Source organism: Gossypium hirsutum, chromosome D01, assembly GCF_007990345.1.
Source record: "Gossypium hirsutum isolate 1008001.06 chromosome D01, Gossypium_hirsutum_v2.1, whole genome shotgun sequence".
In the NCBI taxonomy this organism is placed as follows: Eukaryota; Viridiplantae; Streptophyta; class Magnoliopsida; order Malvales; family Malvaceae; genus Gossypium; species Gossypium hirsutum.
In genome coordinates this window covers 5778362-5801263 of record NC_053437.1, presented here as the reverse complement: position 1 = coordinate 5801263, position 22902 = coordinate 5778362, and the positions used below count along the sequence as shown (strand labels likewise).

General features: G+C 34.8%; 4 protein-coding genes across 4 annotated transcripts; all 4 read right to left on the bottom strand.

Moving 5' to 3' along the window:
• Positions 1-2633: 2633 nt before the first annotated feature.
• LOC121213532 (receptor like protein 26-like) lies at positions 2634-5021 on the bottom strand. Its single transcript, XM_041086314.1, has 2 exons — positions 4667-5021; positions 2634-4438 (listed from the first exon to the last, which is right to left on the bottom strand). The coding sequence occupies exons 1-2, from the start codon at positions 5019-5021 to the stop codon at positions 2634-2636; spliced, it is 2160 nt and encodes a 719-aa protein (XP_040942248.1).
• A 5749-nt stretch (positions 5022-10770) lies between these two features.
• LOC121213531 (receptor-like protein 9DC1) lies at positions 10771-11124 on the bottom strand. The gene has a single exon (XM_041086313.1). It carries the CDS (start codon positions 11122-11124, stop codon positions 10771-10773), a length of 354 nt encoding a protein of 117 aa, XP_040942247.1.
• A 2369-nt stretch (positions 11125-13493) lies between these two features.
• LOC121213530 (receptor-like protein 9DC3) lies at positions 13494-13946 on the bottom strand. The gene has a single exon (XM_041086312.1). The coding sequence runs from the start codon at positions 13944-13946 to the stop codon at positions 13494-13496; it is 453 nt and encodes a 150-aa protein (XP_040942246.1).
• A 2929-nt stretch (positions 13947-16875) lies between these two features.
• LOC107916841 (receptor-like protein 9DC3) lies at positions 16876-21191 on the bottom strand. The gene is made up of 6 exons (XM_016846210.2): positions 20176-21191; positions 19381-19452; positions 17863-19203; positions 17640-17731; positions 17334-17479; positions 16876-17210 (listed from the first exon to the last, which is right to left on the bottom strand). Exons 1-4 carry the CDS (start codon positions 20870-20872, stop codon positions 17670-17672), a joined length of 2172 nt encoding a protein of 723 aa, XP_016701699.1. The 5' UTR covers positions 20873-21191; the 3' UTR covers positions 16876-17210; positions 17334-17479; positions 17640-17669.
• Positions 21192-22902: the final 1711 nt, after the last annotated feature.

Here is a 22902-nt window from a genome sequence, read left to right as displayed (position 1 = left end):
TTGTTTTTGTACGTAAACTGAATAAAAAATAATGAAAGGACATCACTTAAGGTCCCAATACTTGAAGCTATTTAATTTACTATCTCAACCTTTATTTTTCTAATATTTTAGTGATGATGAACATATGAATTTTAATTTCTTGAGCATATATAATAAGAAAGATGAAAAATAAAAGTAATTTTTATCTAAATAATAAGTTAATATTTAGAGTAAAACCAAAAATCTTGAGCACTTGCTTTCTTTTTTTGCATTAAGAAACTTATTGCATCTTGGCTTTAACCTTGCAATCTGAGAATTGTTTGTATTAAAAAATTTATTTTGAGAGTAAGAGATATATGTAACTTTAAAGATCATTTCAAACAATATTAAATAAAAAGAGTAATTGCAGTAGTCATTGGTCTTTGTTCTTATCACATATCGATCCTTTTGATGTGGTATGTTGTTGAAATTTCTAAGCAATCTATATATTATAATTATAGGTAAATTATATTGATACTCACTTAATTTTGTAAAGGTATAAAATGTCACTCAAGTATTAGTAAATTTATTTTTTAATTAATCAATTATAAAAAATTATAACATAATCACTCAGTTATTCAGTTTTGCCTTTTTTTCATCATCAGCGGATTAAGAGTAGTAACTTTTAACATTAGCATAATAATAATTTTAATCTTTAATATTTATATATAGTATCAATTTAACCTTTTTCTTTTATCAACAATCAAGCGAGTTTTATAAAGGAACTAGGTACCAAAATTCCATTACAACGACAAAGAAAGACACCAAAGCATGCTGCAAGCATAAAAAAGAACAAAAAACTGATGCAACATCAAAACAAAACAACACAATCAACACCAATCCTGAAACATAGAAAATCCTATCTCCCCAACTTTATCAAGAGCATCCACCATGAAACTTCAAAAGTGTTTTACAAGTTGAAAAATTGACCGAATCAAACTTTACATTAAAAAGAAGACCTTACGCAAAACATTTGCCATACTAACAGCAATGCGATTTCCATACAATCTAAAATTGTTCAGTCTCTATATTGCTCTAGTAACATCTCTCACACTTTCGTATCGAATGAACCCAAACCTATTCCCACTCTTTCCCCTATTTCGCGGAATAAAAGCAGCAATGACTTTACCATGGAATTGGAAAATATGCCATAAACCTTTCCAGTGGATTTTCGGTGGTAAAATATTGATAAAAATGGTTTGACAATGACTCATCTGATGGCCGTTTTTAAGTGGTTGTGTAGTGGTGGTTTCTTTCTCCGTCAAGCATTCATCTTGTTCTGTGGTTCACAAATTGATTTTCTCTTGAACCAAATAGATTATTACGTATTGACCAAAAATATTTTTTCCAGTTTAAATAGAATGACCAAAAGGGTAAAGAAAAACCAAGTTATAAAAGCATCATGAGAAAATTGTTTTCGACATTTACGTATTATATATAATTGGTATTTTTACAGATTTCTTTTAATCTTTCCTCTAAAAAGTTATAAAAAATTATTAATTAAGTTTAATTTAAAATATATAAAAAATGAAAACACCCAAAAATAAGATAATTTTTATTTTTTTTCATTTTTTAAAATTAATCCTAAATATTATAAAAAATAAAACTGAAAAAGAAATGTACACAATATATATATTACAGGTTAAATTTATTTTTAAAATAAAAATAAAATTAAAGTAATTTATAAATATTGAGAGTTAAAATTATTATTTTTTTAATTTTAAAAGCTATCACTATTAGTTTGTTGGTGATAAAATGATAAAATTAAATAATTAAGTGATATTTTATAATTTAAATTTACCCTATAAGGGACCACAGACAAATAGTGAATAGTGGAGAGCAGTCTATTGACTGGAAATGGTCTTGGTCAACCACTTCCAACCAACAAAGTAAGTCTTCGTCAACCCTATCCACGTAATGAGCGGTCATAATTATTAAAATACAATAGAACTAACTAGTAAGCGATCATTAATTATTATTAATCTTTTTCTTTTCTGTCTTTAGCATGAACTTTGTCTTTGGTGCATGCTTCATAATTAAGAAAAAAAATACAATACCACTAGCATTATATAAAATATTACTTCTTTTAATTTTTCTCATTATAATATAATTACATTTTAATTTCCCTATATTTGATAATATTTTAATGTTGCATTTTGGCTAATCACGTGAAACTAAAAGACAAGGGGTCTTAAATTTCAAAATATGTGTGTGATCGCCAACTTGAGGGTCGAAGCCAAATTCCTTTAAACAGAGGAAGGTGCAGGTGGATCTGTATGTCTTCCAATTTGTCATCAAAGGCCAACTCAAGAGCCAAAGTTGAACAACAAGCCAAGAAAGAGCAAGCTATTCTCAAACAACACCTTAATCATATCTTTAAACCACTGCCTTGAAAATGAACCCAAAAGGTAAGAACAGAGGCTTCGACCCAAATCTTACAGAAGCAGTTCTTCATTTTCCCTCCAATTCACCTCAGGTCCAACTATGGCAAATAGAATGGAAAAATTAAGTCTAAATTACTATATATGCATTATCAATTAAAAAGTAAATACAATTTTTGGTCCAAGTTTTAGCAAAACATATTTGAATCTCACCTATGCAATTTGGATGAAGTGCTAGTTTCTTTTTCTTCCAATCCTGCGGGCCCATCTTGTAAAATTCCTCTGCCAGTCTCTCTCAACCATTCTAACCAACCACCACGGTCTTCCAGTTGTGAATACTATGTATCCCGTACTCAATCCCAACACTACTCCGCACCCATACCCCATCATTACAAGTTCCCAAATAAAGGGTATTGCAGAATCTTCATCTTCCACAAGCTTTGGTGTTGGTGGCTTTCGTTCCTCCTCACTGCCACATTTCTTTGATAGTGGGAAGCCGCATAAACCCAAGTTTCCAGCATAGGAATCAATATCGAAAGTATTGAATTGATGTCCAACCGGAATTGGTCCGAAAAAATTGTTTTGCGACAAGTTTAGCACTTCCAGAAATGTCAGTTTCGTTAACTCGGAAGGAATTCTACCACCAAGCTTGTTAGATGACAGATCTAATGATTCAAGTGCTGCCATATTTGCCAATGACGGTGGTAGGGTATCGTTTAATCTGTTGTGTGAGAGGTTGAGCACTAAAAGAGCATGAAGTTCGCCGAGTGCCTCAGGGATTCGTCCACTGAATCGATTGTTTGAAAAATCTATGAGTGTGAAATTAGTTAATGATTTGTCCAGATCTAGCTCTATCTCCAACCTTTTCATGGTTAATTTCACATATTTTTTATAGTTTTCGGGACTGTCATAACGATCTCGAGGACTAGGAAAACAAGATACACCAACTCTACCACATTTACTCATTTGTTGTGGTTGTGAAGCTGCAACTAATTTCAAACGTCTAAAACTTTGGAAGAATATTTTCGGAAAGGGGCCAGTGAACTCATTTTTAGAGAGATCAAGGATTTGCAAGCTTAAAAAGCTAGATGTAGCCATGGGATGGTCTAGGCGACCATAAAATCTATTAGAGCGTAAGATAAGAACTTGCAGGACTGGAAGTACACTGAGCCAACGGGGAAAGAGATCGTACAAGGTGTTGTTTGCTAGGTTCAAAAAACGTAGCACGGTACAATTAACAAAGGACCGTGGCAATAACCCTTCAAATTTGTTGTCATTAAGAGCAAGAGTTGTCAAACTATTTAATTCAACACAAAAATCAGGGATTTTGCCACTCAAGTTATTCTTTTGTAGGTTTATGACACTGATCCCCCGACTAAAATTTCCAAGACATGATGGAATAATTCCACCAAAGTAATTCTTAGACAAATCAAGAATATCAAGTGAAGTCAAATTACAAATTGAAGGAGGTATTTCTCCTGTCAATTTGTTATCTGAAATCAGGAATTCCTGCAATGAAGGTGGCGTAGCTGGAAGAGGACCTTGGAGTCGGTTGGAACGAAGATCTAGGCTAAGAATATTCTTCCCTGGAAGTTGCTCTAAACTCGTCAACGAATTGTTGGAAAGATTGAAATCAATCAATTGTTCCCAACCTTCCGATTCCCATTTGAAAATTGAACCCTGAATTTTGTTATTGGAAAGATCAAGACTTCTCAAGCTTTTCGCAGATCGCAAGAAACTCGGGAATTGCCTTAACTTGTTATTGGAAAGATTAACTTCAGTGAGATTCTTCAACTTTGATGGAACATCTAAGTTGATAACACCACTAAAATTATTTGTCGAAAGATCGAGCGTTTCAAGACTCTCTAGCTTTGAAAGCATATCTGATCTAATGACTCCACTCAAGTTGTTTGATGAAAGATCAAGTTGGGTAAGCCTTGAAAGACCAAAGAAAGAAGTTGGTATTTCACCATGGATGTCATTATCCGCTAAATAAACCCTTTGAATTGAATTAGGCCTTTGAATTTGATTGATTGGACCTGTGAGATTGTTATAACTGAGGTCTAAGGATTCTAAAGATGGCTAAGTAAAAAGCCAAGATGGAACTCCTCCTGTTAGTAAGTTATCAATTAAACTGAAGTCCTTCAAATTCTGAAATCCTGTTACATGAGTTGGAAGGGGACCTTCTAGCCTATTGAGTGATAAGTCTAAATAAGTAAGTTGTGTGAGGTTGAACATTGATGGGGGAAGTTGACCACTAAAATTACAATCAGAGAAATCCAAAGTAGTAAGTTTGTTAAGGTTTCCAAAGACATCTGGAATTTGTCCCTCTAATTTGTTATAAGAAAAACCGAGATAAGTGATTTTTGTGAGGTTTTCAAGTGAAGAAGGAATTGACCCTCCGAAATAATTACTGGAAAGGTCAAAGAATTTGAGGGGACTACTCCAATTGGAGTTAGGGAGATAACCTGTTAAAGAATTCCATCTTAGATCAACATACTCTAGGTACCCAAGCTGGAATATTTCACTAGGGAAATCCCCCTGTAAATCACAAAACTCGAGACTCAAACGCTTTAAAGACGAACGCAAGTTCTTGAAGGAGGTAGGCACAACATCAGACATATTTGTTGGGTATGGGTCCCACTATGTGGGAAACCCATATTTTATGCTATAATGTTTTGTCCCTTCTTTGGTTTTGTCAAAAAGCCACTTTGGGGGTTTTTTTAACGGGTGTTGGGCAAAAATTTTAGCAGAGAGCTAAAGAAAAAATAGAGAGAAAGAGAATAGAAAAAATCAGATTTTCAAGCTTGGTGCAGCAGTGATCAAGTCTTCGATCGAAGGTCCATCCGTGGTTCGATTGAGCTGATTTTTGGACAGCAGCTAGGTGATAAGGTGTTCTTGACTTTGTACGGTCGGATTTTTCATCCGAGTCTTGTAGCGTCGGAAATACCCATTTTTCAGCAGCTACGTTTTTGGTGATGTTCTCTCATTTTTCTCTCTTTTGCTAAAGATTACATGTTGTTAGCCTTGTCGGAGTTGAATGCTTGTTGTAGGCTTGATATTGTGATCTTGTAGTTGAACATTTGATGATAGTGGAGCTCTTTATCGGACTCTAAAGTCCCGTGGTTTTTACCCTTAATTTAGAGGGGTTTTCCACGTAAAAATATTGGTGTCTCTATTTATTTTTGTTGTGGTTGCATTAGTTGATTTGTGGTTGATTAAGGTTGCTAGAGAACATATCTTGTGCTATTGTGCTTGCCATAATTTTTGACAGGAGTTATAAGGAGAGAAAGAACACCGGTTGTGCTTTCGCTTTGTTTCGGTTGTTCGGTTTCTTCCCAACAAACTGGTACCAGAGCTTGGTTATTGTGTCAGATAATTATGGAAATTAATACGAGCAAGATGATTATGTTGAATGGCACAAATTATCAACTTTGGCGGAATAAAATGAAGGACTTGTTGTTTGTGAAGGCTTTGCATCTTCCGGTCTTTACTACTCAAAAACCCGATTCGAAAAGTGATGAAGAATGAGAATTTGAGCATCAACAAGTGTGTGGCTTTATTCGGCAATTTGTTGAAGAAAATGTTTACAATCACATTGATCAGGAGACACATGCTCGAACATTGTGGGAGAAGCTTGAAAGCTTGTATGCTTCGAGGTCAGGCAATAACAAGTTATTTTTGCTGAAGAAAATGATGGCGCTGAAATATAAAGAAGGAATGTCTATAGCTGACCATGTTAGTGAATTTCAGAGTATGATGAATCAGTTGCTTGGTATGGGTGTCAAATTTGATGACGAGATTTTAGGACTTTGGTTGCTTGCTACTCTACCAGACTCTTGGGAGACCTTTCGAGTCTCACTCATTAATTCTGCCGCACAGGGTATTATTACTTTGGATTTGGCTAAGAGTGGTGTGTTGAATGAAGAGGTTAGAAGAAGATCTCAGGGTTCTACATCACAGTCCGAGGTGTTGGTTATCGAGAACAGGGGGAGAAACAGAGACAAAGATGGAAAGGGTAGAGATAAAAGCCGAAGCAAGTCAAGATCGAGATACAAGAATCTTGAGTGTCATCATTGTGGTAAGAAAGGTCATATCAAGAAATATTGCTTCAAGTGGAAGAAAGAAAACAAAGGTGGTGGTGATAAACACGACCGGAATGACGATGAAAAATTCGAGCGTGTTGCTACTGTTACTCGTGAAGATTTGTTAGTTATTTGTGATCAGAATTTGGTCAACCTAGCATGCGACGAGACTAGTTGGGTGATTGATACTGGTGCATCACTTCATGTCACGTCGAGGAAGGAATTCTTCACATCTTATACTCCTGGTGATTTTGGGGTATTGAAGATGGGTAATGATGGTTTGGTTTCGGTTATTGGTATGTGAGATGTTAGCTTGGTAAGTAACAATGGAACAAAGTTAACTCTCAAGGATGTCAGACATGCACCGGATGTCCGTTTGAATTTGATTTCTGCAGGAAAGCTTGATGATGAGGGATTTTGTAACACCTTCAGTGAAGGGCAGTGGAAGCTGACTAAAGGCTCCTTGGTTGTGGCTCGAGGAAAGAAGAGCTCAAATTTGTACTTGATGCAAGCTTTGACTTCTCGAGAGACGGTGAATGTGACACTGAATGACAACTCAACTGAGTTGTGGCATAAACGACTCAGTCACATGAGTGAGAAGGGGCTTAACTGTTTAGCGAAGAAGAATCAACTTTCAGGTTTAAAGAATGCTACACTGAAGAATTGTGCTCATTGTCTAGCAGGAAAGCAGAAAAGAGTTTCATTTAGAAGCCATCCTCCTCATAGGAAATCAGAGTTGCTAGAGTTGGTCCATTCAGATGTTTGTGGTCCGATAAAAGTAAGATCACATGGTGGTGCACTTTACTTTGTGACTTTCATTGATGATTGTTCAAGAAAGCTATGGGTTTACACTTTGAAGTCTAAAAATCAAGTCTTTGAGGTGTTTAAACAGTTTCAAGCATCAGTTGAAAGGGAAACTGGGAAGAAGTTGAAGTGCATTCGTACTGATAATGGTGGCGAGTACACAGGGTCGTTTCATGAGTATTGTCTGCGACAGGGAATCAGACATCAGAGAACACCACCAAAGACTCCACAGTTAAATGGGTTAGCTGAAAGAATGAACCGAACATTGATTGAGAGAGTCAGATGTTTGTTGTCAGATGCAAAGTTACCAAGATCGTTTTGGGCTGAAGCTTTGAATACAGTGACACATGTGATAAATCTGTCTCCTAGTGTTCCTTTGAAAGGTGATGTGCCAGATAGAGTTTGGTTTGGTAAAGACGTGTCATATGATCACCTACGTGTGTTCGGTTGTAAAGCATTTGTTCATGTTCCAAAGGATGAAAGATCCAAGTTGGATGCCAAGGCTCGACAATGCATTTTTATTGGTTATGGTCTAGATGGTGAGTTTGGTTATAGACTCTATGATCCAGTTCAGAAGAAACTCGTGAGAAGCAGAGATGTTGTCTTCATTGAGGATCAGACCATTGATGACATTGATAAGACGGAGAAAGTGGATTCACAAGGTAGTGGTGACTTGATCGATGTGAATCCGGTTCCCCTAGACTCTTCACCAGATCCTATCCAGGATGATGTGCATGGTGATGTTAGTGGTGACCATCAGACTATAGGTGACTTTGATACTCCCATAGATGATGTTGTGAATGATCAACAACAAGCACCTATAGCTCCACCAGCAGTTCCACTTCGAAGGTCTTCCAGAGATCGACGATCTTCTGTCAGGTATTCTCCTGATGAATATGTTCTTTTGACTGACGGGGGAGAACCTGAATGTTATGAAGAGGCTATGGAGAGTGAATGCAAAGATCAGTGGGTTGAAGCGATGAAAGACGAACTTCAATCCTTGCATGAGAACCATACTTTTGAATTGGTGAAACTGCCTAAAGGCAAAAGAGCTTTGAATAATCGGTGGGTTTACAGGTTGAAGCAAGAAGATAAGTCTTCATCTCCACGATACAAAGCTAGATTGGTCGTTAAGGGTTATACTCAGAAAAAAGGGGTTGATTTTGAAGAAATATTTTCTCCGGTTGTGAAGATGTCCTCTATCAGAACTATACTGAGTTTGGTAGCTTGTTATGACCTAGAGGTTGAACAAATGGATGTGAAAACTGCTTTTCTTCATGGTGACTTGGAAGAAGAGCTTTACATGGAGCAGCCAGAGGGTTTTGTTGCACAAGGGAAAGAGGACTATGTGTGCAGATTGAAGAAGAGCTTGTATGGTTTGAAGCAAGCTCCAAGGCAATGGTACAAGAAGTTTGAGTCTGTTATGGGGGAGCAAGGCTACAAGAAGACTACTTCTGATCATTGTGTGTTTGTTAAGAGATTCTCTGGTGATGATTTTATTATTCTTTTGCTCTATGTTGATGATATGCTTATTGTTGGTCAGAATGCTTCTAGAATTGAGAAGTTGAAACAAGAGTTGAGTAAATCCTTTGCAATGAAGGATTTGGGGCCGGCAAAGCAAATTCTTGGCATAAGACTGACACGTGATAGAAAGGCCAAGAAATTATGGTTATCACAAGAGAGGTACATTGAGAAAGTACTTCAAAGGTTTAGTATGGACAAAGCTAAAGCGGTGAATACTCCCTTTGCTATGCACTTTAGATTGAGTGTTAAGCATAGTCCTTCCACAGAAAAGGAGAAGGAAGAGATGCAGAAAATTCCTTACTCTTCAGCCGTGGGTAGTTTGATGTACGCAATGGTTTGCACGAGACCAGACTTGGCTTATGCCGTTGGTACAGTTAGTCGGTTTCTTTCTAATCCAGGCAGAGAGCATTGGAATGCAGTGAAGTGGATTATGAGATATCTTCGTGGCACTTCCAACATGAAACTTTGTTTCGGCAATGAGAAACCTGTTCTTGTTGGGTATACAGATTCAGACATGGCCGGAGACATTGACTCGAGGAGATCTACTTCAGGTTACTTAATCACTTATGCAGGGGGAGCTGTGGCATGGCAATCGAGACTGCAAAAGTGTGTTGCATTGTCCACCACCGAATCAGAGTTCATTGCAGCAACCGAAGCGTGTAAGGAGATGCTTTGGATGAAGAAGTTTGTGCATGAGCTTGGTTTTACTCAGGAGAAGTATGTCCTGTACTGTGATAGCCAGAGTGCTATTCATCTTGGTAAGAACTCAACTTTTCATGCTAGATCTAAGCATATTGATGTGAGGTACCATTGGATACGAGATGTTCTTGAAGCTAAGCTGTTAGAGCTTGAGAAGATACACACTAATGATAATGGTGCTGATATGTTGACGAAGGCCTTACCAAGAGGAAAGTTTAAAGCATGTTGTTTGACCTCCGGTATGGAGGCATTCCCCACATAGTTGGAGGGGAGATTTGTTGGGTATGGGTCCCACTATGTGGGAAACCCATATTTTATGCTATAATGTTTTGTCCCTTCTTTGGTTTTGTCAAAAAGCCACTTTGGGGGTTTTTTAACGGGTGTTGGGCAAAAATTTTAGCAGAGAGCTAAAGAAAAAATAGAGAGAAAGAGAATAGAAAAAATCAGATTTTCAAGCTTGGTGCAGTAGTGATCAACTCTTCGATCGAAGGTCCATCCGTGGTTCGATTGAGCTGATTTTGGACAGCAGCTAGGTGATAAGGTGTTCTTGACTTTGTACGGTCGGATTTTTCATCCGAGTCTTGTAGCGTCGGAAATACCCATTTTTCAGCAGCTACGTTTTTGGTGATGTTCTCTCATTTTTCTCTCTTTTGCTAAAGATTACATGTTGTTAGCCTTGTCGGAGTTGAATGCTTGTTGTAGGCTTGATATTGTGATCTTGTAGTTGAACATTTGATGATAGTGGAGCTCTTTATCGGACTCTAAAGTCCCGTGGTTTTTACCCTTAATTTAGAGGGGTTTTCCACGTAAAAATATTGGTGTCTCTATTTATTTTTGTTGTGGTTGCATTAGTTGATTTGTGGTTGATTAAGGTTGCTAGAGAACATATCTTGTGCTATTGTGCTTGCCATAATTTTTGACAGGAGTTATAAGGAGAGAAAGAACACCGGTTGTGCTTTCGCTTTGTTTCGGTTGTTCGGTTTCTTCCCAACAATATTTACCCAGCCAAGTAAAAGATTTTCTAATTTAGATAAGTTGCGCGTAAGCATGTCAAAACCGTGACTGTCAAATTTCAATTGATCATTTCCAGAAAGATCAAGTGAAATCAATTTTGATGGCAAAGATATATCTGATGGGACTGAACCACTGAGTAAAGAACCAGAAAGATTAAGATGTGTTAGACTTACTAACTGATTAAACCCAGACGGAATCGAAGAAGCATCGAAATTGTTCAAAGAGAGGTCAAGTCGTTTAAGTCCTCAAAGGCGGAAAAGGGTGGTGTTTGGAGAAAGGGAGCCAACAAGCTTAGAGCAACTAAGGTCTAGGCTAATCACCTGACCGGTTGCCTTATCACAAATGACTCCCTCCCATGAGCAACAGTTGGTGCTTTCATTCCAGGAGTTTGTTTTGGGATAACAGTAGGAAAAAATAGCAGAATCATCAATGGACATAGTGTTCTTGAATTGGAGCAAGGCTGAAGTGTCTTCTGCTAGACCTGAAGGAGTTGGATTAAGTGATGAGGAAGACAAACTCAGAGAACAATCGACTACGGAAAGAAAAAACAGCACAAAGAGGAGACTACGGATTTGACACAACCATATAAACTTTCCCATTTTTAGAACCTAATAAGGAAGAAGCTATGAAAGGGGGCAGTGTTTTAAGGAAAACGGAATTGGAAATTTGCTATAAGTTGAGGGTTGTAGGCTTTAGAGATGCTATGCCAAAGTTGATTCATTGGCCTCTATTTATATTCTCTAATTTCATGTGGACTGTTATCAAGTCTTTCCCGAGTCTTTAAAAAAACTTATTTTACTTATTCAGAAAAGACCTTTCCTTCCAGCTGTTCTTTTATTATATTATTTCAATTACAGAATATCATTTTGTCTTTTATGTTTTATTTTACTCTTTTAATTACGCGTTAACGTACATGATATACTTTCTCTATTTTAATTTGATTTTATATTCACCATTATAAATATTGCAGAGTGATCATTCATTAAATGATGAAACCAGATCGCGTGCCTACTAACTCATTCAAATCTGTGAGTTCATCCACAGTTATGAGCTAATTCAAAGGTGCGAGCTCATCAAGACGCAAATTTAATCAAAGATAAGAGCTCATCAAAGATGCAAATTCAACTGTTAAAGGTTTTGGCGAACTGCAAGATAAAGTGTGAATAAGATTCACATGTTCTAAAATCAATGTTTTTTTTGTTTAGTCTGTTTGTTAAATTACCTTTTGTCTTTTTTAAGTTTTATTTACTCTATTTTAGTTTGATTGTATCAGATTTCTTGAATGTCAATGTCAGTAAGTGTAGTGAGTTTGTTGATTCATTTGGCAATTAATATATGTCCTATATATACACTGAATTAAGAGGAAATGGCAGTAGCCGTCCTAAAGGGGATGGCCTAGTGTGAACAAGTGTGCTATGATGTAATTTCTCCTTTCACCGTGAGACAAATAAAATTTTAAGTTATTTCAAAAAATATGGAACAAATATATTAATTTACTAATTTCATGGTCTTTGTTCCCAGCTACTGTAATTTCTAAGCATTCACACTAAATTGGAAAACAAAAAAATAAAAATAAAATAAAGAGAAAGGTGTGGAAGACAATTATGCATGATTGATGAAAATAAAAGTAGTAGTGGAGAGCAGTATATTGACTTGATATGGTCTTGGTCAACCATGTCCACAATTCATTTAAAAGAGTGGTTTCTGTTTTTTATATTATTGCCCGCTTAGCAGACTATGGAAAGAGTCATGTGAAAGTAGCTTGAAATTAAAAGACTATAAACATAATTTCGTATTTAATATCTGCACCAAATCAAGATAACATTTTCTCAAATAAAATATTTCCATCCACCCTCTATTTTATACCAAAGAATCGATAAAATTAAAATATCAACGTCACAATTTTAAATTTTAAATAAAATGAGAAAATATTAACCCTAATTTTTGTTTCAATTCATTGCCACTAGAGTTAATTGTGGTTTTTATTTCAATTTATTTTCACTCCAGTTAATTGTTATTTTTGACCTTTGTCATTAAGGTTAAGAGTGATCTTAGCGATATAATGAGAGTTGATTTTTTTTATCTATTAGCGATATAATTTAGGCTGTTAAACAAGCACAGAAGTGAGGATTTGAGCATTATATTGGTTAGGTAATTTCGAAAACAATCCCTAGTTCATAATTTTCTCAAGTTTCGAGCAAGGTTTCGGGTTAGTTTCACACACTTGATTGCTAATTTGACAAATCACACGTCTGGAACCCACGAAACCTACATTCACTCATTAAGTCACAATGATCAATTTCTAAGCAACATAAATTAATATATAAGGATATCAAATCATTATTTGAGCATAGTATAGATATCAAAATCAAATTTTAACCATTGTCTAATATAAAAAAAAAAACAGCAAATAAATCTTGTTAATATCCAAAAATAAATCTTAACAATCCTGACAACAGAAACAAAGCAAGAATTGGCAAAGTATAAACAATTCAAACAAAGATGACCAAAACTACTAAGTTTTCTTTGAATATTCAAGAAAAGTTGTATTCAAACACATTAAGGATAAAACATACCTGAAAACAGGAATTAAAACAGTACATATTCTTACAAAAGTAGAACATAAATCCATAAATGTAAATTTACAAATAAAAACACCCATATTATCGAAGTTGAATAATAAGCCAAGAAAGAGCAAGCTATCCTCAAACAACACCTTCATCTTATCATTGAGCCACTGCCTTGAAAATGAACCCAAAAGGTAAGAACAGAGGCTTCGACCCAAATCTTACAGAAGCAGTTCTTCATTTTCCCTCCAATTCACCTCAGGTCCAACTATGGCAAATAGAATGGAAAAGTTAAGTCTAAATTACTATATATGCATTATCAATTAAAAAGTAAATACAATTTTTGGTCCAAGTTTAAGCAAAACATATTTGAATCTCACCTATGCAATTTGGATGAAGTGCTAGTTTCTTTTTCTTCCAATCCTGCGGGCCCATCTTGTAAAATTCCTCTGCCAGTCTCTCTCAACCATTCTAACCAACCACCACGGTCTTCCAGTTGTGAATACTATGTATCCCGTACTCAATCCCAACACTACTCCGCACCCATACCCCATCATTACAAGTTCCCAAATAAAGGGTATTGCAGAATCTTCATCTTCCACAAGCTTTGGTGTTGGTGGCTTTCGTTCCTCCTCACTACCACATTTCTTTGATAGTGGGAAGCCGCATAAACCCAAGTTTCCAGCATAGGAATCAATATCGAAAGTATTGAATTGATGTCCAACCGGAATTGGTCCGAAAAAATTGTTTTGCGACAAGTTTAGCACTTCCAGAAATGTCAGTTTCGTTAACTCGGAAGGAATTCTACCACCAAGCTTGTTAGATGACAGATCTAATGATTCAAGTGCTGCCATATTTGCCAATGACGGTGGTATAGGGTATCGTTTAATCTGTTGTGTGAGAGGTTGAGCACTAAAAGAGCATGAAGTTCGCCGAGTGCCTCAGGGATTCGTCCACTGAATCGATTGTTTGAAAAATCAATGAGTGTGAAATTAGTTAATGATTTGTCCAGATCTAGCTCTATCTCCAACCATTTCATGGTTACTTTCACATTTTTTTTAATAGTTTTCGGGACTGTCATAACGATCTCGAGGACTGTCCAATCTTTTTTTTTCTTTTCTTTTCTATACTTTTTTATCACTTTTTTTTGAAAAATATTTTTTATATTCTAAAATAGTGTCAATAAATAGTATGTAAAATTTCAGATCAAAAAACGTTTACCCACTGAAATATATTTTTTTTCCGAAAATTGTCTAAGTAAAAAAAAATTGTTTTGATGTTATTTGCTGGAAACCAATTTTATAAGAACATAAAAAACACCTAAAATGTCCAAATCTGATACCAATGATAAAGAATGAGGCGGATCAATGCGAAAGTGGATTGTAAAGTTTATTCAGGTCACGAATTTGACTTAGGGCTATAGACGTTCAAAAATAAATTTGGATTTCAACTTGAAATGCAATAGAATCCAAGTCAAAATAAATAAATAAATCAAATATTAGAACAATGAAAATAAAGAAGATAGATGGAAAGAAAGAACATGGTAGGTAGAAATCCTAAGAAACCTGGAAATACGAAAAATTCACAATCCCTTTAAGCGACTCTAATTTCCTCTCCAAAATAGAAATCTTGACAAGAAAAAGTTTCAAAATGACCTTCACAATCTAAAAAGATTGTTAAAAACTCTTCTAAAAAGAAACTCAAAAGGAATTTCTGAAAAGAAAACATAAAAGGAATTTATTAACTCAAAACAGAAATAGAATAATAATAAATTGTCTCCATTGTGTACAATACAAAGATAGCTAAATAAATCTAAATAGAACTCTTAACTATACTAGAGCTCTAATTTAATCTAAATAAGAAGTAATTTTAAACTAAACTTTCTTATTATCTTAATCAAGAATTTTGTGCTACAAAACTATAAGACTCTAAAGTAAGTTGAAATTGTTAACACAGATAAATCTAGATAACTATGATGATTTCTTATGTTTTAAATTTGGAAATTGATTTTAATAAAATAAATTTTTTAGTTTTAGTATTAAATTTTTTTATTCAAAATCATGTTTTTGCTTTGTAGAAATACCAAGTAAAATTTGAGAATGGCTTCAACAAAGCCAAATCATCTCGATGTTTAGGACGATTTCAAAATTTTTGAAAATTTGATTTTTAATTATTTTTAAAAATATTTATTTGTTGGAAACTATACTAAATTGATTTTTATTAATATATTAAAATTTCTTATAATATGCATGTATTTTATTAAATTTAATTTACTTAATTTTGAGGTAAAAGATAGTCTTATTAAATTGTACAATTGTCTTAATTTATTAAGGGAATTGATCCACAACTGAAATGTCTTAGGATTATCACGAAAAGTCATAGCTTTTAAGTCTATGCTTTGTTGATCAAATTTTGATTTTTAAGTTCTATTGTTAAATTTTAAGTTATTAGGAGACTTATAAAAATTATTGTTCAAGTGATGATCCAGTACGCCACACAAGTCAATATTTCTTTGGTGTTTAATTTTAAAAAATCGACTTAAAATGTTCTATGGTATTTAAGTAATATATGATATTTTATTCATGTTTTATGAAAATTAGGTTAAACATGCCAGTATGGTTTTAAATTAACAAAGTGAAATTTTGAATTAGTTAAGTGTTAATATTTTTCTATATTTAAATTGGATTATGTGATTATTTTTGAGAAATGTGTTTTTGAATTATGCTTTTGGTATATTTATGCTATTCAAATAATGTTTTGGTATATTTATATATAATATGTTTTGAGGGAATATAATATTAAATTACGTCTTGTTATATGAAGTATGTTTTATATGTATATTTGAGACATTACAAGAAATTCAATTTTTTGATTTTAAATTTGCTTTCGGTATGCTATGTTCCAACCTTACCAATGGGTTAAATATGGTTTGTATTGACATGTATTTTGTGCTTAGAAATAAGTTTCAACCGTGCCAATAGTGGTTTTTGAACCATTACTGTTGGGGGAGATTTATGGCTTTTGTTTTGACCCATTTCTACTAGGGTGAATTGTGGTTTTTGACCTTTGCCATCAAGGTTAAGAGTGATCATAGCGATAAAAAAAGAGTTAATTTTTTTTTATCTATTAGTGTATTTTGAAATTATTATTTTTTATTAATTACTGTTTTAACATGAAATATGTTTTGGATTATATCATTACGGGTTACTTATAAAGTTTGCGATTACGTATTTTCAATAAGATATTTGGCCTAAATATTTTTATGTTTGTTTAATCCAATTAAGAGAAATGCTAGTTACTCAATGAGTAGTTAAACTCGCTCCTTTTAATATTTTTACAAATTTTGATTTTAATTATAAACTTGAGAAATTTGAGTTGTGATGATTTAAGATATTATTTCATTTCTTTGAAATTTTCAAAACATTTCAAAGTTTTATATTTTCGATACTGTCGAAACTATTTTTTAATAAAAGGGGATCAACTTTTAAAAACAAAAATAGGAGTCGTCACCGACATTTTGTAAAGGTGTGATCGGTGATGACTTTTTATTCATGATTTTATTTATTATTCTGGGCCCGGGCAATTGGGCCTGCTACAGATACTACTAAGACAAAATTTTATTTTGAACTTCCTTCATTTACTACACAATTTGAAAGTTATCTTCAAAACAAATTTTGATCTCTATGATTTTTATATTAAATGTTTTAATTTATTTGAATTTCATTAAATAGTGATAGTCTTGTATATTGGTGAGATTTTATCTAACGAGTGAGGGATGTCGAAGTATCAGAGATTCGGTCCCATTACCAGCTGCCTTGAAGAAAATTGTTACCATCCCTACTAAAATTTTGCAAACAAACACCTATCCAAAACAGAGAACTGCTTATAGGGGGTGTTGCAATTTATTTCTACACTTTAAAACAAACTTTTTGACAAATTGTCAAAATTCCAGACCATGAAAGCTGAAAAACTTTGGAAAAATTTTGAAAAACTGGAGCAAGCTACCAGCCAGAACATTCCATGAAGAGAAGCAGCTATGGATGCAGAACATACATGTCAGCTCGCTCTTATAAAGGTTGTGGAACTTCATCTTTTCTTAGACTCATCTCGGAAGTTACCTGATGAATGAGAATAAAAATGGTCTAATTTTGATTTTACAAAATTATTGAGATCTATCTACTTATAATTAATTTCGCATGCCAAAGAAAGGACATTTATTTTAATGATGTACGGTAACTCACATAATGAAGATGGATTTGCAGGACTCCTTTCTTTTCTTCCCAAACCAGCTTCAAACTTTGTTTTGCATATCTCTCTCAACCATTCTTACAAGCCACAAACACCCATGAATACGGAACAATACATCTACCGGTACAGAACTGATTGCCTTGAAAAAAAAAAACATTACGATCATTAGTAAAGTTTAGCACACGCAAACTTCTTGCGAAAGGCGAAAATCCCAGACCATGAAAGCTGAAAAACTATGCAAAGAAAAGCAGAAAAACCAAAGCAAACTATCAGTAAGAACTCCCATTATCAGAACATACATTCCATGGAGAGAAGCTGCTATGGATGCATTACATACATACACCTTGCTCTTGTACAAGCTGAGGAACTTCATCTTTTCTTGGACTCATTCCTGATGGATGAAAATAAAAATAATCAATTTGTGATTTACCTAATTATTCATTTAGCATGGAAAAAGTTGAATGTTTATTTCTATGAAATACAATAACTCACATATAAAGATGGATTTGCAGGACTACTTACTTTTCTTCCCAAACCAGCTTGAAACTTTGTTTTGCAAATCTCTCTCAATCTTTCTTACAAGCCACCGCGGTCTTCCTGTCGTGAATACAATGTATCCTATGCTAATTCCTAATACCATTCCAGATCCATACCCCATCATTGCAACTTTCCAAATAAAAGCTATTCCATTTCCATTTCCATTACCGTTACCATTATCTTCCTCATCTTGTGCTGGTTCTGCTATTTCATCATTGTTACATTCTTTTGATAATGGGAATCCACACAAACCCAAGTTTCCTCGATAAGAGTCGTTTTCAAATGTATCAAATTGCTTCCCATGGGGAATGGGCCCCACAAGATTATTGTTCCAAAACCTTAACACTTGAAGAAATGTCAAATTTGTCAATTGGGAAGGGATTCTGCCACTCAGCCTGTTAAATGAGAGATCTATTGATTCAAGTGCTGCCAAAGTCCCAAATGACGGTGGGATAGGACCAGTCAGGCTGTTATGAGAGAGATTGAGTGCTTGAAGCAATCTAAGCTCTCCAACTACCTTAGGAATTTCTCCATGGAATCCATTCATCGACAAATCTATGCATGTTAATAAGGGCATACGTACTTTTAGCGTAAACTCTAGCTCCAAGCCTTTAATAGTTAAATTAACAACAAGGGAGTACCAATTACCATTGTCTACGTATTCAGCTTCTTTCATAGCCATGAGATTTTGGAAGAAATTGGTTGGCAATAGGCCAGTGAAGTCATTATGAGAGAGATCAATAATTTGCAATTTGGAGAAAGAAGATGTGGCTATGTAACTTTGAATGGAACCGTGAAATCTATTAGATCTCAAAATAAGAACTCGAAGCTGTGGAAGAATACCTAACCAATGAGGAAATGTATCGCTTAGATTGTTGTCTGCAACATTCAAAAATACTATTTCACTGCAATTAGTTAAAGACAACGGTAATGTTCCTTCCAATTGGTTGTCATTAACGGCAAGATATCTCAAATCATTATTCCGCTTACAAACTCTGTCTGAGATTGCACCTGAAAAATGATTTCCAGAAAAATCCAGATATGTAGCAACATTCCAGTTACCAATTTCCCCTGGAATGCTACCACTAATGCTGCAACTCGAAGCATCGAAATATTGAAGAGAAACCGAGAGATTTGCTATAGAAGGCGGAAGGTAACCACTGATTAATGGATTACTTCCAAATGCCAAGGTTGTCAACCCACTACAATTAGCTAATGATGACAGGAAGCTCCTTTCCGAGGATGAAAGTGTTCCACTTAAATCATTATCCGATAGGTCCAGCAATTCTAGATCTCTTAGATTGCCCAAGGTAACTGGAATATGTCCTGCATTATCGATACAATGAACAAATTCAACCTAACCATATCATCCCTTTCCCAATTTTCTAATTCATTGGGTTGGGTTCTATTCCTAATTCTCACAATCAGGCGCATATATATATATATATGCATACTAAACTACTAATTAGTGAAATTGAAAAGTGAAGAAATATTATATAATACCTGTTAAAAAGTTATGGGATAAATATAGAACTTTCAGACCTGTTAGATTACTAATTTGCTGTGGGATTACACCTGCACCATAGAATTAATTTGTTAAACAAATGTAAAAAAAAAGGTTTGTTATCGTACCTCTTTTTTTCTTTAATTTAAAAGAGGTATGGTCCAATAATCCAAATTTTATTGCCTATAATTTATTCTACATCTATTATACAGTCTTAATCAAATAAGGCCCAATTTGTAATTTTCCCTTTTTATTAATTCCCATTTACTTTTGTTCTCTTTCTTTCCTAATCAAATAATTATTATATGTGAGTTAAGCAAGTCAGAACTTATAATTTGGATAGAAATCTAATATTTTAATAAATAAAAATTTATTTGGGTAAAGATATATAAAAGTTACTTTTAAAAAAATGAAATAATTCAGCATTTTATTTTTCTATATTTTAGTCCTTGAAATATTATTATAAAAATTATGAAATGCACAAGGTTAAAATATTAAACAAATTTGTAGAAATTAAACATAAATTTCATTAAGAAATTTAAAAAATCAATATAAATAATGAAGAAATGCGATATAGTACTTATTAAATTATTACTGGGTCAACCAAAGAGATTCAAACGTTGAAGTGCAAGATATTAACAAGCTATTATGATTGATGAAAAGCATGATGATTTTTATTAAAAATAAATTACTTGGTAAAAGAAAATTTTTGGCTTTCCTGTCGAACAAAGCAGACAATTGCAGTCGGAGAAAGACAACAAAATAAGCTAAAATTGAATCCAAATGCTTTTTACCTTGGATCTGGTTGCCGCGGAGATCTAGAGTCCTAAGCGTCGTCAAGTTCCCTATTTCTTCTGGTAGAATCCCCTCCAGACTATTGAAAGCCAAAGATATGTTCTGTAACCCTTTGCACTTGAATAAACCTATTGGAATTTTCCCAGAAAGCTTGTTGTCAGACAAATAAAGCTCTTTCAGTGTGGGTAGACGATCACACATATCAGATGGGATAGGACCGGTGAAACTGTTATTGCTCAAAGACAAATACTGAAGCTCAGGGAAGTAACCAACCCATGATGAGATTTCTCCGTGGAAATTGTTATCAGACATGCTGATAAATTTCAATCGATACAAATTAGTCAACTGGACCGGTAATAGATCATGAAAATTGTTGTACCCGATATTGAGCCGAGTAAGAAAAGATAGATTTCCCATGTCAGGTGGTATGGTGCCAGAGAGACTCATGTTAAAAAGATCGAGAGCTATGACTCTTTGATTACGAGATTCACAGGTGACACCGACCCAATTACAAATCGAGATATCAACAGACCAATTGGTTGTCAAAAAATTTCGAGGATCACTAACATGGGCTTTCAGTGCAAGAAGAGTCGACCGATCTGTGTTGATATCAGTTGTTTTGGTAGAGAATGAAACGACAAAATGAAGCAACAGCACCGCCATCATAAGAGCCATAATTAACCCAGTGTTTCCCATCAAGTTCTGTGGAAATACAACTTGTGAGAGGGAATTTTTTTTTAATTATACATGATGGAAAAAAAAAGGGGGGGGGGGTCTACTCCAAGTGGAGAAATTTGTGTTGAGATCCTTGTTCTAACGTTGCTTTTAAGAAGTTGACTTTTCCTACAAAATTTGGCTACATCTATGATTTACTGACGACTTCTAGCTTATAAAAATTGTGGTCGACTTGACTTATAATTTCCTATTCAATATTTTCAATAGGTACGTCATGGTAAGGAACTAATTTCATGACTGACTCAAGCATTGATGTATTAAATTTCAAATGATTTGGCTCCATCTTCTCTTTCCTAGTCGCTTCCAAACTTTAAAAGTCATTCTGAGAAATCACTGGAATTGCGTCCATCTGTTGCGGAAGCGACGATAATATTAATAACAATATTATCAGAAATATTTAGATAATTATTATGCCAACAATTATACTAAGAAAATGCCCAGTTAAATTGGAGGGGTCACAATGGTCCCGCTTAAAACCCAACAACTAGACAGAACTCACTTAGATATTTATAGCAATAATAACTAAATAAATATAACCAACATAAAGCTATTAAATAAAAGCAAACAAATAAGAAATAAAATACCAGAGTTTTAACGAGGTTCGGCCAATTTAGCTTACGTCCTCGGACACTACCAAATTAATATTTCCTCTAGAAATATTACAAAGGAGAAGATTTTGGGATAATACAACCAAAGGGGGAGGGGTTCTATATATAACAAACCAAACCCCCTCCATTTCTATCTTTTCCTAATGTGGGATATTGCCAATATTCAACAAATCTCCACCTTGGCGATATTCCACATCTTCGAACATCTTCTCATAACACAAACTTCAATAGTGTCTTAAATTTTGCAACCAATCGCCTTCTTCCCTTTTGGTAGTTGTGCCAGCTTCCACATCTTGTTTTTCTCTAGAGATTGCATTTCCTCTTCCATTGCACCTAACCATCTATAATTCTCTAAACTCTGAATGGCTTCGGTGTAAGTGGATGGAATATTATCAACAACTGGAAGTGCATAAGCTACCATGTCAGTGAAACGAGCAGGTTTCTGAATTTCTCGTCTCTGCCTTCTGACTGCAATTGGCTCTGATTGCTGTTGAGGTTCTTGGGTAGAAACCTCTTCCTCATCTGACTCTGCATCTGCCAATGAAGAATCACTAGTGGTACCTTTTGCTGGAATTACCACACTCTGCTCAAACTCCACCTGCTGCGGAGTACACTCCACCTGCTGCGAAGTACTACTCACTCCTTCTGGATTTACCTTATTCAACATGGCAGATTCATGAAAGGTAACATCCCTACTGATTATCGTCTTCTTTGCCTCTAGACACCACAAACGATATCCCTTAACACCAGTATTGAAGCCCATGAATAGAGCCTTCTTTGCTCTTGGATCTAACTTTGATTCTTTCACATGATAATATGCAATAGAACCAAAAATGCGCAAGGTGTCATAATCAGTAGCAGGTTTTCCATACCATTTCTCCAAAGGAGTCTTGCCATTTATAGCAGATGATGGCAAATGATTGATGAGATGTTGAGCGTACGTCACAACCTCAGTCCAAAACTTTCTATCTAATCCAGCATTAGATAACATACATCGAACTTTCTCCACAAGCGTTCGATTCATACGCTCTGCCACCCCATTCTGTTGCGGTGTTCCACCTACGGTGAAGTGCCTTACTATGCCACAATCTTGGCATATCTTCAGGAAAGGATCGCTTTTATATTCTCCACCGTTGTCTGATCGGAGAACCTTAATCTTCCTTCCTGTCTGATTTTCAACTTTAGTTTTCCACTTAAGGAAAACTTCAAGCACCTCATCTTTGTTCTTCATAGGAAACACCCAAACTCGTCTGGAAAAATCATCAATAAAGGTGACAAAATAACGTCTTCCTCCAAGTGATGGAGTCTTGGACGGTCCCCATACATCAGAATGCACATAATCCAGAATACCTTTAGTATTGTGAATCCCAGTGCCAAATTTCA